Source organism: Quercus suber, unplaced genomic scaffold (genome assembly GCF_002906115.3).
Source record: "Quercus suber isolate HL8 unplaced genomic scaffold, Cork oak 2.0 scaffold_524, whole genome shotgun sequence".
NCBI lineage: Eukaryota > Viridiplantae > Streptophyta > Magnoliopsida > Fagales > Fagaceae > Quercus > Quercus suber.
The window spans coordinates 333,544-353,396 of record NW_027069973.1 but is presented as its reverse complement, the minus strand read 5'-3'; the positions used below and the strand labels follow the sequence as shown (position 1 = coordinate 353,396).

The 19,853-nt window shown below is 40.1% G+C and overlaps 1 protein-coding gene across 1 annotated transcript; it reads right to left on the bottom strand.

Moving 5' to 3' along the window:
* Window positions 1–1,112: 1,112 nt before the first annotated feature.
* Window positions 1,113–1,990, bottom strand: LOC112024586 (putative calcium-binding protein CML19). Its single transcript, XM_024057204.2, has one exon. The coding sequence runs from the start codon at window positions 1,878–1,880 to the stop codon at window positions 1,263–1,265; it is 618 nt and encodes a 205-aa protein (XP_023912972.1). The 5' UTR covers window positions 1,881–1,990; the 3' UTR covers window positions 1,113–1,262.
* Window positions 1,991–19,853: the final 17,863 nt, after the last annotated feature.

The window sequence follows — 19,853 nt, the reverse complement described above, 5'->3', positions numbered from 1 at the left end:
CAATTATGAGAAATTTAGATTCATTAGTTTGATCAATTCATGATAATGCCAACCCGTGCTCAAGAAAGTTCAAAATTATCAAGGACAATATCAATAGATTGATTTTAAACAGATTAATGAAGCAATATGTGTTGCCAGTAAAGTTGGTATTCTACCTAGTATTTGTTGTCTATTGTCTGTCGTGTCCTTGTTGAATCAGGAGATGTTAATGGATTGCAAGCCTTCAACATCTACTGTGCCCTTTAGGACACTTGTTAACNTAAAACAATATTTCCAAAATCCGCCCCCATCAACTTAATTGTTTAATCCATAATTTGGCCTATTGGACCTCCTTTTATAAGACTTGGGAATCCCAACCCATCAAATGACAGGAATGCAAAAACCAATAGCCAAGACTCAATGACTATTAACTCTGCCCCAGTCAAGATTTCAGCAAGAAATGTAAAAGCAAATGAGAAGAAGTTTGAGCCTTTGAGGGATGACAATGGATTTTTGCGAAACAAAGGTTTTGCGAAATCTCTTTCCAACGGATTTTTGGCTACAGGTCTTTCGTACTTCTCTTTGTTTTTATGTGGATTGCAGGTGTTTAACTGTTTATGAACCATGCGCATTAAAGTTTCATTCAATAACGTACGGTCTCATGCCTCATTTTAAGCTTGCAATTGTTGTGACTAGACTTAGTAAAGAATACCAAGTTGACAACGTACCCCAAGAGAAATCAAATCATTACATGGTTCAATTTTGTTTTGATTTTTTTTTATTTTATTTGCACCATATCCCCCTTTTGGGTCTTTGCTGATGCAGGCTAGGTTCTCTCTCCATTTTTTGCCTTTTCTTAATAAAACCAATCATTATTTATCCAATAAAAAAAGGAAAGTAGTTTTGATGTTGTTGGTCTATTATCTAAGCATTTCCAACTTCCTTTTTGGCGGACATAAACATAGATAATTTTAGGTATTAACGAGTGAAAATTATTTTCCCTTGCCTTCATGCTCTGGAACAAGAAAGGTTTACCCCCACCCTCCACTACTTCTGCTCTAAAAGTTTTACTAAATAATAAAGGGCAGAAAAGGGGGAAGGGGAAAGTCAAAAGTGTAATTCGCAGTAAAAGATTATAGAAAATAAGCTATTTATTCTCCAAGATTATGGGAAATTATTTACTTTACAATGTGTAACAAACAGATTAAAGTAAGAACAAAAACCATTCATTGAAGGAAACAGACAAACATTCTCAGTAAACACTAAAAAGCAATGGATAAGACTTAGCGCATCATAATTCGGAACTCATCAAAGCTCAAGACGCCGTCTCCATTGAGATCAAACATTCGAATCATAGCTTTACAATCCTCGGTGGACTTGGACTCACCGAGTCGATTGAGCATCCTTTTCAAGCTTGTGGGGGTGATACAACCTGACCCCTCCATCTCATACATTCCAAAAGCCTCTCTCAGCTCCTCCTTCTTGTCTTCCTCTCCTCCTGTGTCCATTAGTTTCCGGAATTCCTCGAAGTCGAGCTGCCCATCTCCGTTCAAATCAGAGGTTCTCACAGCTGCTTCTGCCTCATCAATTGACAGTTCGCCCCCAACAGTCCTCACACAGCTTTGTAACTCAGAAGGAGATATTTTACCATCTCCATCCTCGTCAAAGTAATTGAACACCCTTTGGAGCTCGCTGCTGTAGTTTCTGCTTGCATTGGAACCAGTTAGGGAAAGAGAACGCTTATCTGCCTTTCTGCTTGGTGACAATTTAAGACGTAATCTTCCCAAAGCTGATTTTTTTGGTGAACTTGAACTAGGCTTTTCTTCCAATATTGTAATTGGAGAAGAGGAGGATGAAGCAGAAGAAGAAGAAGAAGAAGCTATATCGTGTGTGGTCTTCATGATGAAAACTGGATTAATTGAAACCAGTTTGCTAAATCAAAGAACTTTGAACTGGGTATATATCTGAACTAGAACCTAGTTTGAATGAATATATGTAACAAGAACCTAGCTGTTAATCCATTATATTAATAAAGCTCAAAGCTAATTACAAATTTCAACAATCAAAAAAAAAAAAAAAAAAAAACATTTCTGCTCTATTCAAGTCATTTAAACTTAGTTGATATGATACAACAGGAGTCAAGTCCCAAACAATTCAAACACATCATAATATGTTATTGAAAGACAAAAAAAAAAAAAAAAAACATTAATCTAGTCTAGCCAATAACAAAGAGTTGATGTTGTCTCTAGGGTTTGGAAATGGAATTGGTGATTTTGGTACCTTAGGGGTGATGAGATGACAACCCCTTCTCTGGGGAGGAAGAGTTATGGTTTTCTGAGCCCACTTAGGACCAGCTGCCGCCATTGAATTGGGATCGTTGGTGGTGGTCGTCGGAGTCGGTGGTCGACTTGTGTACAGCGAGTTCACGCGAAGGGGAGCCCAGGCAGCACCAGCAGCAGCTGGAGGCTTGGCAGCTAAGAATACTGAGGAGCTTTGCATGGTGGGTTCCAAATCCGAGCCCACCTTATTCAAACTAAGCCCAACAATGTTCCAGACGTAAGGTGCGATGGTCAGGGTTATAAGTGGCACAACAGTGTATTTGATGAATGCTAACGCCCACTTCGCTCCACACATTTTTCCATTCCATTCAATTGGGGCCTTTTGTGCTGTGTGTGGTTTGAAATAAGAGCAATTTTGGACACAATTTTTTTTACAATTGGTTAAGTTGGTATTAATCCAACTTCTAATATTTTTCCATTTTAAATCCCACAATTTTACGCATAATTTTTTATCAATTTTTTTATTATGTCAAAAAGGAGAGTTTTAAACCTAGTATGATGACCACTAAGCAAATTGAAGAGTTTTAAACCAATTACTACAAGTTATAAACCAAACTGAATACTTTTGACTATTAGTTGACCTTCTAATATTTTGCCACATAAACCTTGGTCCTAAAATTTTACACATCACTTTTTTATTAATTTATGTATTATGCCAAATTGAGAGTTCTAAATAGACTATTACTCAACAAACTAGAGAGTTTTAAACCAATTACTCCCTAGTAAAATGGAGTTTTAAACCAAACTAACCTACTACCACTATATATATACTGCACCACACCAAAACTCTTTATACTTTTTACCTTCTCTATGCCATTTCGGCTCTTTTGTTTTTACAAATTCTTCTTCCTCAAGCCTCAAGGTATCTTTTACATGAATTTTTCTTCGTAGTTACTTTCATTTTTCATATTTTTTTCTTTAATATTTTGTGTTTTTGTATTTTTTTTCTTCATATTTTTACTTTCATTACCCGTGTGTTTGTTTAATATTTTATTAAGAACCAAACTTCTAGACACCATGTTTGATTCTAAAGTTTTTATGGATGGAGTAAATGCTAAAAGAAATCTAAACGTAATGGGCCACCAAAGTATCTTGATTTTTTTTTATTCTCATGTTTGACATTTTAGTTTTGTTGGATGAATACTTTGTTTCATAGAATGTTATTTTTCCATCGCTTTATTTGCTTTTTTTTTTCTACCCCTAAAAGCCTCGGTGGAACTTGAAAATTTTCTTTTCTCACTAAGTTGTTGTATTTTGTTGTTCCATGGTTTACAAAAGTTTAGGGTCCTTTTGGTAATGTTATTCTAATAACGTTGTTTAAGTGTTGTGGAAATACGTGTTGTGTTGCTTAAATACGGTAAAAACATAAGTAGTGTGTTTTTGTTTCTTTATTTTTTATTTTTCAAAATATGTATATCTTTGTTTTACTATTATAAATATTGAATAGTGAAGATATTTAACAATAGTTAACTATTTAGTGTATAACACAGATTAGTGACTAGATATTTTATACATATAATTAAAGCCAAAACTGAGAGAATATCCATTTAGATTCTAAATTAGATTTCAATTGTTGTCTAATTTTGCGTCACATGTACTTTTTTTTTTTTTTCTGCATGAGTTAATGTTGTGCGAAAATTCAAACCCATATATGTGTATAATTGTGATTGTTTTTAATTGTACCATGCATATGCACATGTATGCATGGGAATACACTAGTCTATATATTAAAAGCCAAAACTCAGAGAAAATCCAATTAGATTTTAATTGGATTTTCAATTTTGTGCCACGTGTCCTATCTAATTTTTAATTTTTGTGCCAAATGAATTATTGAATGTAAAAATTAAAGAGTCCAAATCTAATAAGATTCTAAATTAGATTTCAATTGGAGTCTAATTTTGCGCCACATGTCCATCTAATTTTTTTTTTTTTTAATTTTTGTGACAAATGAATTATTGGGTGCAAAAAACAAAGAGTCTAAATCCAATTAAATTCTAACTAATATATATATATATACACACACATATCTATATATCTATATATATAATAATAGATGAAACTAAGAGAAACTAAATTAGAATTCTAAATTAGAGTTCCAATTTTGCACCATGTGTCCTAAATTATTTATTCTCAAAAAGTTTTATTTTTTCATTTTAGAATCAAATGTGGGACAACATCATAAATATTCATTCAAATGAATTATTAAGTACAAAAACTAAAGAGTTTAAAATAAATTAATCGTAAAAAAAAATGCTTCACAATAATAATAATAAAAACATGCACAATTTATATTTTATACCTAATAATAGTATCCTTACAAAAATTTGTAAATAGTTAATAAAATATAAAAATGACTATCAATAGTGTACGGCATAAGGATCCTGAAGCCCACTTGGGCCCTGAACCTCAACCCAACGGTATGGCCTATGACCCCAACCCCTTTGTCTGACTCCGAGCCCTAAGCCCTCTAAGGCTATAGGTCCAGGCCTTATGTCGGCCTAGAGCCCATTAGGCGAACACTCTTAATCTATACGCATCACATTCCATCACTGGACCTTGTCTGGTCAACCGTGTCTCAAACAAGATAGCGACTGCTCGGGGTATCGCCTCCCGGCTACCCGGCAGAACCTTGGATAGTATTGCCGCCGAGCAGTTTTCTAAAGTGGGAAGCAGTTCCAATGTCACTCCTCCCACTCCCACCTAAACACCCACTTAAAGGCAATGGAATTGGACCTCCAAACCCACTAATAAACTAAAGTAATCATAATCCTTCCACTAATCATAAGCTATAAATAGGAGATGGGAATGAGGAAATGGGGTTGTCAACTCTGGGAATAATACGAAGAAAAGAGAGAAAACACTTAGAAAGGGGCAAAGGAGCGATCCTGTGAGGAAAAGAGAAGGACTTGAGGAAACAAGATTGTATTTAGGCCTATCGGGCATAGGACCACCCACAGTAGGAAACACAAAAACCCACAAAATAAATAGATTGTGAGCAATTATAGTGGTTAAGCCCATTAGCCCTATATTTTGGGTACGCATAATTGGCGCCGTTTGTGGGAATCTCCTACAAAGCTGTGGATTTGTCAAGGCGTGTGCGAGAAAATGTTTGGAGGTCTGTCTGGGAGTTACGCTGAAAGTGGTTCTGGGAGGTCTTCACGGGGATCCACCTAGAGAGAAAGAAGGCAGAAAAGGCATGAGGATAGGGAGCATGAGGAAGAAGGGTAGTCCGGACTCGGAGAGGGGTCATTTCAAATGTACCGGACAGTGTCGGGCGCTTCGGAGCACAATCGTCTTAACAAAAGGGACAAAGAACACGACCAAAGGGACGAGGAGCTTGAACATCTTCGTAGGTTGGTGAGAGACTTGGAATTGCAAACAAGAGGTAGGCATCAGAGAAGGAGCCATGAGGAATGAAGGGAAAGGTCGGCTAGTGTTGGGGATCATCGTGGAGCGGGATCCTACCAATCTGAGTCATATTGGCACCAGGATAGTTCACGGGAATATGCAGACCGAGATTCGATTTCTCCGAAGAAGAGGGGACCTCAAAATGCGACCATGGATGCTATAAGCTGCGCATTACGCCGAGTTGCCCAGACACCATTTTCGAGGGACATTGAAAGGGCACCTATGCCGAGCAAATTTACTAGGCCTCCGTTTAATTCCTACGATGGAAAGACGGACCCGGTAAAGCATTTAAGCCATTATATTCAAATGATGTCTCTGCACACTCATAACGATGCACTGATGTGTAAAGTGTTCCCCTTAAGCCTCGGCTCCACTGCCTTGAGATGGTTCAATGGATTAAGTAATGGCTCAATTCACAGTTTCTCCGAATTGATTCAAGAGTTCGGTGTACGGTTCGTGACTTGCAGCCGAGTCCCTCAACCCGTCAACGTGTTGCTATCAATGAAAATAGGGGCAGGGGAAACCCTCTGTAGCTACACTAACCAGTATTGGAAGCTACACAACAAGATTGGTATATCGGCTTATGAGTAGGAATGGCAACGGGTCGAGTTCGGGCCGGGTATTTTCATACCTGGACCCGACCCATGGGTCTGCTCCAAAAATGAGACCCGGCTCGTTTATTAAAAGTATTTTTTCCTTAAATCCAAACCAGGCTCGTCGGGTACCCACGGGCCCCACGAGCCCCGCCAGCTATGCCACGATTTAGGCCAAACCATGGCCCAATAATTAAAAAAAATTTTTTGCCCAGATTCATTATTTTTGAAAATGTGTTTGCCAAATTCTTTATTTTTGAGAATGTATTTGCCCAGATTCAAGGCTTGAATCTGGGCAAAACATAGTTTTTTTTTTTTTACACTAGAAGGAGTATACGTAGGTAGAGAAAATCAAAGAAATCAAAGAATGAAATTGAAAAATAAAAAGAACCAATAGGAAATCATGGATGAACAATGACCAAAATTTTATGATTTTCCCTTTCAAAATCACAAAAACAAACACAAATCCTAAAGCAAATACAAAAATTTCAAATTTATAATTTTCCCATTCAAAATCACAAACACAAACACAAATTCAGATTTATGATTTTCTCATTCAAAATCACAAACACAAAATTTTAGATTTATGATCTTCCCTTTCAAAATCACAAACACAAACAGAAATCCTAACACAATCACAAACAACTCACATGCTTGAGACGAAATGAACTCAGAAAAAAGAAAAAAAAAAGAAGAAAAAAAAAAGGATAGAGAATGAGGTGGTGACAGATCGGAGGTTGAGACATCAGACATCAGACACCTTTGTCTGGTCCACTGTTCTTTACAAGAATCTATAGAAAAACTTCAACTGACCTTTACTTTCTTATATTATATTATTACAAGACTGCCATTCTAGCTCTTCAAAGTTCAAACTTTAAATAAGTAATTAAAGAACAGCCTTAGCTTGATATGAGATTTACAATTCAAATTTCAAAGTGCCATGCGGAGACAGATCTGGTTAAGTGAGAGGCAGTGACCGAGTGAGAGTAGGAGAGGAGAAAGAGAGCAGCGGCTGAGTGAATGAAATGGGAATATGGCGGTTAGGGTTTTTTTTTTTTTTTTTTTTAACTTATATATATAGGGGGTATTTTAGTATTTTTAACTTATATATAAACGGGTCAGGTCGGGTCCGGACCTGGACCTGCTTCAGGTTTTTTTTTTAAACCTATACCAGACCCTATAATTTATCAGGTCGGGTAAAATCCGACCCATTAGGGTTGGATCGGCCCGGGTATTCGCGGGTCGGATATAAATTGCCATCCCTACTTACGAGAATCTTTGACGAAAAAATCGCGTGAGTACTTTCAAGATGTGATTGCCCAAAGATTTCGACCTACGGGAATCTTTGACGAGGAGGCCTCTGAGGATATGAGGCAGTTAATGAGGCATATCGAGGAATATAAACGTTTGGAAGATGATCGGCTACAGAGCAAGGGCAAGGCACAGGTCACAAATCATCCTCGACATATCAGCTTGCAGTCTAGGCCCTGGAAGGATCTGAGGATTCAAGAGCCAGGGCCACAGATGGGAGAGGTAAATGTAGCCTTCAAGGAATTGGTGCATAGGGTCATTGACCGGATTAAGAATAAGCCATACTTTCGGTGGCCAAACAAGATGGGGGAAAACCCATCCAGGAGGAATCAGAACTTGTATTACACTTACCATAAAGATAAGGGGCATACTATCGAACAATGCAGGGAGTTAAAAGATCATCTTGAGCAATTGGTAAAAATGGGGTACCTAAAGGAGTTCGTGGTGAATCCCAGGAATCAGGAAGCCGAGTAGGGCGCCAGTCCTCGTGGAAATCCTCTTCCACCCCCACTAGGTGTGATAGAAGTTATCCACGCGGCTCCAAGAAGAGCTCAAGTGTCTAACAGTACTGGCTGTGGTATCGGCGAAAGGATGCACAGGTGATCAACGACTCAAGAAGAAGTTGAGGTGTACTTGAGAGCCTATCACCTTTAATGACAATGATTAGGAGGGCACTGTTCAACCACATAATGATGCTTTGGTGGTCACGGCCCGAATAAATGGTTTTGTGGTAAAGAGGGTAATGATAGATCAGGGGAGTGGAGCTGACGTGATGTATCCAGACCTGTAAAGGGGGCTTAGCTTGAAGAAGGAAGATCTCTTCAAGTATGATACGCAGCTAATAGGATTTGATGGCTGGATGGTGATCCCAGAAGAGCAAATCGTGCTTCCCATGAATATGGAAGGAAAAGAGGTGATGGTAACGTTCATAGTGGTCGCCTCGTTTTCCCCTTACACAGACAATGGGGGCAGTACTGCCCACCCTACATGTGAATGTCAAGTTCCACACGAAGCAAGACATTGCCACGGTGCAGGGAAGCTAACAAGTGGCCAGGCAGTGCATGGTAGCCTCTATTGGCCAGGGAATCAAATAGAGGGAATCAACTGAGAAGCTTTCTCATAGCAATTACAGAAGCCCCAAGGGGGAGCGGAGGCTAGCTGTGCCGAGAACTTGGTGAGAGTAAGAATATTGCTAGACAAGGATAGGAGTTTTCTGATTGGAGCAAGCTTAAAGGACGAAGAGAAGGTAGAGATGTTACTGCTTCTTGTATAGAATGTAAATGTGTTTGCCTGGAACCTGTATAAGGTACCCGGGATGGACCCCGAGTTTATAGTTCACAAGCTCAACGTAGATCCCCTGTGCCCTCCCAAGAGCAAAGCCGAAGAGATTAGCTAAGGAGCACGTCTACTGTCAGATAAGAGGTCAAAAGGTTGACGGGAGCCGAGGCCATAAAGGATATTTTCTTCCCTAAGTGGCTTGCAAATACCGTGGTGGTAAGAAAGAAGAACTGTAAATGGAGGGTCTGTGTTGACTTTACTGACCTAAACCGAGCATGTCCAAAGGATCCGTTCCTGATGCCAAAGATTAATCAATTGGTAGATGTCACATATGGGCATCTAAGGATGAGCTTCCTAGACGCTTTTCAAGGTTATCACCAGATTGCCCTAGCTGCCGAGGACCAGGAGAAGATAGCATTTATAACCCCTGATGCAAACTACAACTATACCGTGATGCCATTTGGGTTAAAGAACACCGGGTCTACATATCAACGAATGATGACGAGAATGTTCAGGGATAAGATAGGGCGTACAGTCGAGGTGTACATTGATGAAACGGTAGTGAAAAGCAAACAGGAAGTGCAGCACATTGATGATTTCAAAGGGGTGTTCGAAGTACTTCGACAGCACAAGTTGAGACTCAATGTCGAGAAGTGTGCTTTCGGAGTGGAGGCTGGCAAGTTCCTAGGGTATTTGATCAGTAATCGAGGAATAGAAGTCAACTCAGATCAAATTCAAGCAGTAAAACTCCTGGAACCACTGAGCAATCTGAAGGAATTCCAAGTACTGACAAGTATGTTAGCTGCCCTCAACCGGTTTATTTCCAAATTTGCAGACCGTTGCCGTCCATTCTACCAACTTTTGAAGAAGTGGAAAGATTTCCAGTGGAGTGAGGAATGTGAAAACGCTTTTCAAGAGTCGAAAGAATATTTAGTGTAAGAGCCCATGCTGATAGCACTAGAACCCGAAGAAGATTTATTCATGTATCTTTTGGTGTTGGAACATGCCGTGAGTGCCATGCTTCTCAGTGACCGGGGCGTGCAACAACCAGTATATTACATTAGTAAGACCCTAGTTGATGCCAAGACAAGGTATTTACCCTTGGAGAAGTTAGTGCATGCCATCCAAAAATTGCCACACTACTTTCAGGCTCACACCATTTATGTATTGACCGAGTATCCCCTACAGTCATTATTGAAAAGATCTAATTTCACAAGGAGAATAGCCAAGTGGGGAACTTGGTTAAGCTCTTTTGACATTAGGTACTGGCCTAGAAGTTAGGTAAAGGGTCAGGTCCTCGCCGATTTCATTGCAGAGTTTTCCCCAAGGGTGGCAAATGAGATGGTTTGTCCGGTCGAGGTAGTCCCGTGAAGGTGTTTGTGGACGGTGCCTCCAGTGCATTTGGAGCCGAGGCTGGGATTGTAGTTATCACCCCAAAAGGAATAAAGCTGGAGCATTCCTTTATGTTAGGTTTCAAAGCCTTTAATAACAAAGCCAAGTATGAGGCCCCGCTGGCCGGATTGAAAGTGGTTTCAGATTTAGGTGCTAAGGAAGTGGTCGTCTACTCGAACTCATGGTTGGTGGTCAATCAAGTGCAAGGAAGCTTCGAGGCCAAGGATCCCCGAATGATGGAGTACTTACGGTTGGTGAAGCAAATCATGGACTGCTTTTCGAATGCCAAAGTGGTTTAGGTAGCTATGAGGCAAAACCAGTACACTGATTCTTTGGCCACGTTGGTGTCTTCCTCAACTGAGGAGATCCCTCAGTTAATAAAAGTGGAGTTGGTAGCAGAACCAAGTATCAAAGCGAGGACAAGTGTTTCACAGGTGATCGCAGTTGAGCCATGTTGGATGGATCTGATCATCGACTTTTTGGCTGAAGATCGTGTGCCTGCTGATGAGAAAGAAGAAGAAAAGATTCGCCGGATAGCGACTCGGTATTGGCTATCAACTGATCGTGAGTTGTATCGAAGATCTTTTAGAGGGCCCTACCTGCGGTGTTTACACCCCAGCAAGATTGAAGGGCTCCTAGCCGAGCTGTGTGAAGGGTGTGCGACAGCCATGTAGAGGGACGTTCATTGGCACGCCGGGTAATGATTCAGGGATTTTAGTAGCCACGATTGCAAAAAGATGCTAGCAAGTATGCTCGAAAATGTGAACAGTGTCAGAAGCACACCCCAATGATTCACCAACTAGCAGGGAGCTTGAATCCCATTAGTAACTCTTGGCCCTTTGCACAATGGGGGCTGGATATCGTTGGTCCATTTCCTCGAGCAACAAGGAACCAGAGGTTTGTCCTTATGGCCGTGGGTTACTTCACCAAATAGGCAGAGGTAGAGGCACTAGCAAATATCTAAGGCGTGAATGTTAAGAAGTTCATATGGAGGAATATAGTGACGAGATTTAGGGTACCAGAGTCCTCAGTGTCAGATAATGGGTTGCAATTTGACAGCAAAGCTTTTCGCAAGTTTTACGATAGCCTTGGTATCACAAATCGATATTCTACCCTGGCATATCCGTAGAGCAACAATCAAGCCGAGGCTACCAATAAGGCCATCATGAACAAGTTGAAGAGGAGATTAGAAGGTGCTAAGGGCAGGTAGGCAGATGAGTTACCTAGTGTTCTATGGGTGTACTAAACAGCCCCGAAAAGATCTACAGGAGAAACCCCGTTCTCTTTGACCTACAGAGCGGAAGCAGTCATACCAGCAGAAGTGAACTTGTGTAGTGCCCGGGTTTCAAGATTCAGTCCTGCCGAGAATTCAAAGTTAATGCTAAAGCAGTTGAACTTGTTGGAAGAACGCCGGGAATCAGGGACTATACGGTTGGCAGAATATCAGCAAAAACTTACCCGGAGGTACAACAGGGACGTGAGGAAAAGGGAATTTAGGGTGGGAGACTTGGTACTTCAGAAGGTAGTAGGAAATACACGAGACGTCAATGCAAGGAAGTTAGCACCAACTTGGGAGGGACCGTATAGAGTTACCACCATTGCAGCGTGGGGGCATACTATTTGGAGGATTTGGCCGAGAGACCTCTTCCCCGACCATGGAATGCACACAATCTAAAAGGATTCTACCACTGACAATTAGTATACAGGGGTACCTATTAAGTAATATTCAAAGGATAGAAACATGTCCTTGGTTCGATCTCTATCACCGAGCAGGTAGAAACCTTACATTAAAATATTCAAAGGACAAAAACTTGTTCTCGATTCTATCTCTATCACCGAGCAGGTTGAAACCTTACATTAAAATATTCAAAGGACAGGAGTCTGTCCTCTGTTCGATCTCTATCACCGAGCAGGTGGAAACCTTACGTTAAAATATTCAAAGGACAGAAGCCTGTCCTCGATTTGATCTCTATCACAGAACATGCGAAAACCTTACATTAAAATATTCTGACAGAAACCTGTCCTCAGTTTAATCTCAATCACCGAGCAGGCGAAAACCTTATGTCAAAGTGTCCTAAAGACAGAAACTTATCCTCGATTCGATCTCCATCACCGAGCAGGTGGAAGCCTTACATCAGAGTGTCCTAAGGACAAAAACCTGTCCTTGGTTCGATCTCCATCACCAAGCAGGTGGAAGCCTTACGTTAAATTACTCTAAGGACAAAAACAATACCGCAGTCCAATTTTCATTACTGATCGTATTGAAATCAAGCATTGAATGTTTTCTCTAAAACTTTTCTACAGTTCAATTCTCATCGCCGAGCGGGTGGTTACCTAACCCTAAATTCAGTTCAAAGGTGGAGGCTTGTCCCTGGGAGGATTTTCATCACCCGTTCTCGATACAATCCTAATTACCCTACGCTAAATTTTCCTAGATAAATCTACACATGTCAAATTCGATTCTTATTACCGAGGAGCCAATTCTTTCTAGACATAGGTGATCGCTTCCGGAGTGGTCCCAGCCATCATACATGCCCAGGTGTTATCCAGCCTTTCAAAGATAAGGAAGCAGTTTCAATCATTAATCAGAGACAAACCAGGATTAAACTACCTAGTCATTTGGCACACGCATATTTGCAAAAGAGAAAGACAATCAAATAACATAATGGAAGCAAATAATCACAATTAAAACAAGCAAATGAAAGATTAAACCAATGTTTTGTCACCACAGCCCAGTGACCATTGGAAATTAAAACTTATAGAAATGATAAGGCTATTGTTCTGCTACCACAGCTCGGTAGCAATAGGCAAACCGATTTAGTAATAAGGGAAATCAAATAAACAAGAAAATAAAAGCAACACAAAAACAAAGGTTAAATGGAAGGTTCTGCAGGCGAGACACGCATGACTCCATTGGTTTGGTGGGTAGGCTCATTTTCGGCTAGCTCATTGGCTACTAGTGATTGTCCTTGCCCCTCCTCAACATGAAGACTGCTGGTGACCTCAAGGTCAACCATTTCCTTGTGGGTGTCAATGTCACAAACCAATTCCCTCATGCTGAGGGTATCTTCTTCATTGGCAGCATTGACTTGGCTTTGAACAGGGGGAACTGGAGCCGGATAAGGGATTTGCTCGAGATTCCTTAAAGGGGAATCCTCCACAACCCCTATAGCCTGTAAGGCTGCCAACCATCCCTCTCCGAATCCATGAGTCCGGGCTTGGTGAACAACGGGCTCCACAGAGTTCTTAGCATCTGCGAAGCCTTGGTTGTACCCCCTCTCCTCGGCAACTTCGAGAACTACCTTGAGATCGGCAATTTCATCAGCTTGAGTTAGGGTTAGACTTTCCACTTGTGCCAGTTTGAGCTCAATACCCCCTAGCTTCTCTTCTGTCTCAGCTAAATTTTTCTCGGCCACTAACTAAGCCTTCTCGACGGCCTTAGCCTTCACTTTGGCTACCTTAGTAGTCTTCGCCTTCTCTTTCATGGTATCTTCTGCCATGTCTTTCAAAGCTTTTTTCTTTTCTGCATCCTCGGCCAACTCCTTCATCATTTCATTAAGGACATGAGTCAGCTACGCAGCTTGGCAGTACAACAGTAATGAGATAAGCAAGTATCTCGAGATAAGCAAGTATAACAAAGGAATACATATACCACACAATAAATGAAAGACGGGGAGGGAAGATTACCACTATCGTATGCCATTGAAGCTGCCGGGCCAGCGAATCCTCAGTCGAGTCCGAAAGGACACTTATATCCTCAGGCAGAAAAAGGCCCTGCACCAAACTTTGGGCGACCCAACCCCTTTGGCCTGCGCCTAGGTCCTTAAGCTAGCGATCACTGGCAGCGGCTTTTCGCCAAGCTTAAAGGACGAATACCAGGCTGCTGCGATTCGAGATAAGGAAGCAACATTTGTTCTGACTTAGGCCGCTGGTCGGAGAGTGCCAGTGGATTCCTGGATGATAATCCCGTTAGACGGCCGAAAAGGGGTCTTTGAGGGAGCATCACTAGGAACCCTGGGGGGAGGATCGCCAACACGTTTTTTCTACTTGGCACGATTGGAGGGTGGAGGTGGAGTTCTTTCTCGGGCAGGAGGCTGTTGAGACTGACCAGTTAGGCGGCTTCAGGGCAGGAAACGGTTAATGAAAAGGGAACGCCTTATCACCATGTCTTCTTCAGGGTTGGCCGGTTCTTCTACTTCACCCTCAACCACTTGAGCAGGAGCGACAGGCACTTCAACGGGAATGTGCTGTTTATGACTCAGGGACACACGTTCGACTGACTCGTCTCTAACTAGAGCAAGGTCTTCCACAGTAGTGTAGCGAGGGCTGCATTCCCAGGCTTCACCGGTGGTTAAAGAAGGCGGGAGGAAATTTGCGTGACGGACGTCTATGTACGATAGAAGTGGGCTATCTACAAGCAATGCCTGGCTGAATGCTTGCCAGGTCAAGTATACAGGGTCTACACCGAGTATCAAATGGGATGCTCGGAGCTATCCATTCATATGAACAAAAATTCCTGACCTAAGTACAAAATTAAGATCTCATACGTGTACAACTCGGAGATCTGGTTGGAACCTTTTTGTTTTTGTAGCAAAGCAACAAAAAAGACCGGTTAATTCAATACATAAACAACTAATTAAAAGAAGCAAACTTAAAGCAAATAAGGGTTCTCGATACCGACCAACTTCGCACAGCGAGAACGGACAAGGGAGCTTGTTGGTAAACCAATTGCCACTCACTCGGACAAATTCTCCCGCCGAGTTTCTGTTAGAGTCGGGAAGGCACGATATCAGCCATACCCGTGTATCTCTGGTTTTTAAGTAATAATCGGACCTAATATTTCTGCACAGACTATACATAAAATTGATATCGTGTTGGTTTAACTGCAAACCGAATATGTGGTTTAACCTACTCACACAACTCACCACTAGGTAAAAATTGGGGGGGGGGGGAGTTGGTCGGGACACAAACCATAAAACCTAAGGGTGCCTATAATGAGAGGGTCAACTACGAATCTAACCCCACCCTCGAGAACAGCCATTAAAGGGAAAAAGATGGTGTTTACACCAGTACGCCTATGGAGGTCGATATTGCCCTTGTGGCAGTAGGCGATATCAACGTCTCCAAGGACATTATAGGCCACCCTAAAGCTAGCCAAAGATGCCTCTGAAGATAGGAGGTGAGAATAACCCATTCCTCAACTAAGATTAAAAGAAAACTGAAAGAAGAAGAGGAAATGAAAGGAAAGGCAAAGAGGACTTACTCTGGGACTCTAAGAAGGGATGGTGTTCTGGTCTGGAAGAAGAAAGCACAAAAACAGTATGCTCGGTAGAGAGGTAGTTTGGAGAATGAGGAATGTAAAAGTGAAGTGGAGATCTAGAAAGAACTACTTATAAGAGCCAAATAAGGGAATAAATAACATTTAATAAATGGGAAGCGGGAAACCCTACGAATCCCCATCTCAACTGCCTCATGCGCGCCCTTCAGTTCACGAACCGTCAGGCAATGATGACGGCTGAGCCAACAGTTAGATACAATACACCTTTTAAAGGCGCATTAATGAGCCTTTCAACTGTCAAGTATCTACCCGTTGGATTTCTCGGGTAATTTCTATCTTTTGGTGTCCTTGATTCATTCCCAGGGACTGGGCACGAATCAAGGGGGGCTAATGTACGACATAAGTATTCCCAGGCCCATTTGGGCCCTAAACCTCGGCCCAATGGTATGGCCCATGACCCCAACCCCTTTGTTCGACTCCGGGCCCTAAGCCCTCTAAGGCTATAGGCCCAGGCCTTATGCCAGCCCAGAGCCCATTGGACAAACACTCTTAATTTGTACGCATCACGTTCCATCACTAGACCTTGTTCGGCCAACCGTGTCCCGAACAAGATAGCAACTGCTCGGGGTATCGCCTCTCAACTACCCTGCAGAACCTTGGATAGTATCGCCGCCGAGCAATTTTTCTAAAGTGGGAAACAGTTCCAATGCCACTCCTCCCACTCCCACCTAAACACCCACTTAAAGGCAATGGAATTGGACCTCCAAACCCACTAATAACCTAAAGTAATCATAATCCTTCTACTAATCTTAACAGGATTGTATTTGGGCCTACCGGGCATAGGACCACCCATAGTAGGAAACACAAAAACCCACGAAATAAATAGATTGTGAGCCCATACAGAGGTTAAGCCCATTAGCCCTATATTTTGGGTACGCACAAATATTATTTCAATTATATATATAGAAATTATATTATGCATCTTATTGTATATTTTTAAGTATATCCATGCATATGCATGGAATTAGAAGATAGTATATATACATACATATAATGAGAAATCATTACATATTTTAAAAATATATGGTTTAAAAAAAGGTATAAGTTAATACCGTGTATAATTTGAACTTCTTCTGAAGAAAAAAAATGTATAATTTGAACTGTGTAATTATGTTTGTTTTTAATTGAACTCATGCATATGCATGAGATTAAACACTAGTATATATGTAAAACCAAAACTAAGAGAAAACCCAATTAGATTCTAAATTAGATTTCAATTGAGCTCCAATTTTGAGCCATGTGTCCAATTTAAGATTTTAAATATTTAGTATAAATACTTATGATCTAAACCACCTTAAGGTTGACTTGGGATAATATGTGGCATTTTATGGACTATGTAACATGCTAGAAACCATATGTGGGCAACAAATATGTTTCATTTTAGTACCCAAAAGAAAGATACACATTTGTTATTGACCAAATTGTAAGTATATACAAGTTAATTAGGATCAAAACATCTTCTTAAAACTATATGATAGAATATTTAAGATAAGTACTAACAAAAAATTACGTAAAATTATTATTATTTAAGTTAAATATAAACTACAGTTAAAAGAGACTTAAAAAAAAAATTACAACCTAAAAATATTAAAATACTATAACTAAACATATGACCTACAAATCTTAGTATAGGTGAAATTGTAGTCGTACATAGCATAGGTTACATGCTGGTTGGAGTTATATGACTCTTAAAGGTTCCAATTAGCTCAATTAATAAAATTTCTGATGGTTGTATAAGAGATTTAGGGTTCAATCTCCGGTTACACTAAAAACTGATTGGTGTCTTAGTCTGATAATAAAGAGCTATCATTAAGAGCGAACGTTATAAGTTGAAACTTTCTATAAAAAAAGAGTTATATGACTCTTTATATAAGTCAATTATTAATATTTTACTTTTATTTTGTACAAATCATAACATGATATATCAACCCTTATAAGAAAAACTCTCAGACAAATAGTGAAAACTTATACATCGTTTTGACTACATCTTTTCACAGATATTTGATGTATACTCTCACTCTAACACAAACTCTAACCTAAAATGTTATGAATGTTTATGCAAAGGAAAAAAGAGACCCTTAACCATAACATCTTAATTTTGGATCAAATTAGGAATGTTTTTGCATAAGATCATTTTTCCAATGCAAAAATATTTATAAAATTTTTGGGTTAGAGTTTGTGTTTAAGTGGGACTATAAATCAAACATCTGTGAAAAGATGCAATCAAAACGATATAAAAGTTTTCACAATTTGTCAAATAATTTTTCTTACAAGATTAATATATGGTTTTCACAATCAAAACAATAATTTTTTTTTTTATTTTGATTTAAATTTTGTGGTTTGAGTTATTAATTTATGTTTTTTTTAATTAATTTTATTATGGAAATAAAAGCTAGCCCAATTTGTAACCTAGACCCAATTAGCTGACGACTTCAACCCGTCGAACCGACAACTCATGAGACTTGTGATTTCGTTGGCCACGGGTCCATTCCCCAGTCACTCAATTTGATCAGGCCAAATGACGAGTTGACCCAAGCCTAACGTGACCTGACCCTGACCTGACCCGTGGACATGGCCATAAATGTGAACTACTCTTTCAGTATTTTGTTCCCTGTCGTAGGGGTTAATCAAGATGAACAGTGGCCAATAAAATGAAATGAAAGGCAAACAATTCAAGTGGTTTGGTTGTTACGCCACGTATGAGAAATGAAAGTCAGACGTGGATAAGATCAAAATATGGGTTTGGATCATTTTATTTTCATAATATAGTAAAGTGTAATAAATTGTTTATCTCTTTTTATATAGGTTTATTATTTTTTTTTCACCATTTACAATTGGGTACATTAAATAATTGTAAAAATTGATGTGAAATTAATTCTGACCATAAAATTTTTCTTTTGATTTTGACTTTTGTCAATCACATACTTGCAAGTCAAATGCAAACTGAAGTCCGTTAGAAAGTCGATCACATCTCTCGCACTAAGAATGCTTTTTCACGCATAAGACCCAACACTTGAGTCTTTAGCCTCTAAAATAGAGCAATCCAGGAAAAATCTAGCCTTAAACACACGATAACATAAAGACCCCGGATTATTGATCATACGCCAAACTTGCTTAGCCAATAGTGCATCGTTAAACTTCTTAATTTCCTTGAATCCCAAACCACCTACTTTTTTAGCCTCACATAATTTCTCCCACTTCACCCAATGAACCTTCCTAGTGTCCTCACTATATCCCCACAAGAACTTGCGTATTAAGACCTCCAATTCTTTTATAAGGCCCTTCGGAAGTTTGAAGCAACTCATTGTATACGTCGGAATGGCTTGGATGATCGATTTAATTAAGACTTCCCTCCCGGCTTGGGATAAAGTTTTTCCTTCCAACCTTGGAGTTTTTTTCCAAACCCTTTCCTTCAAGTAAATAAAGCTTTGCTTCTTAGCTTGACCCACAAGAGCAGGAAGACCCAAGTACCTTTCATATTTTCTGGTAGTTGGCACACCCAATAACTATTGGATTTGAACCTGAGTATCTTGAAGGGTATTGGAGCTAAAGAAAATATTTGTCTTGTCACGATTAATTTTTTGACTCGATCCTCTCTCATAGACAGCTAGGAGTTCAAGGATGTTTTGGCATTCCTCCTCCCTTGCTCGACAAAAAAGGACACTATCATCGGCAAAAAATAAGTGTGAAATCCTTAGGCCATTTCTGCAAATTACCCCTTGAATGAGCCCCTCAGTTTCAGCTTTGTGGATCAAACTTTGAAGTCCCAATGCACACATGAGAAATAAATATGGAGAGAGGGGGTCCCCCTGTCTCAACCCTCTACTTAGCTTGATGTTTCCTACAGGTTGCCCATTAAGAAGCATAGAATAAGAGACAGAACTTAAACAAGACATGATGAGACTCACCATCCTTTCCCCAAGCCCTAGGTGCCGCATGGTTTTCTCTAAGAACACCCGTTCTACACGGTCATAAGCTTTGCTCATGTCCAATTTGAGTGCCATATAACCCACATTTCCTTGTGTCTTTCGTTTAAGATAGTGTAGTGTTTCAAATGCCACAAGGATATTATCAAAAATGAGTCTCCCCAATAAAAAGGCACTTTGAGATTCAGGAATAGTTTGAGCTAGGACTTTTTTTAGACGATTCACCACAACTTTGGATATGAGTTTATAAATGACATTACACAAACTTATTGGCCGAAAATCAGCCACT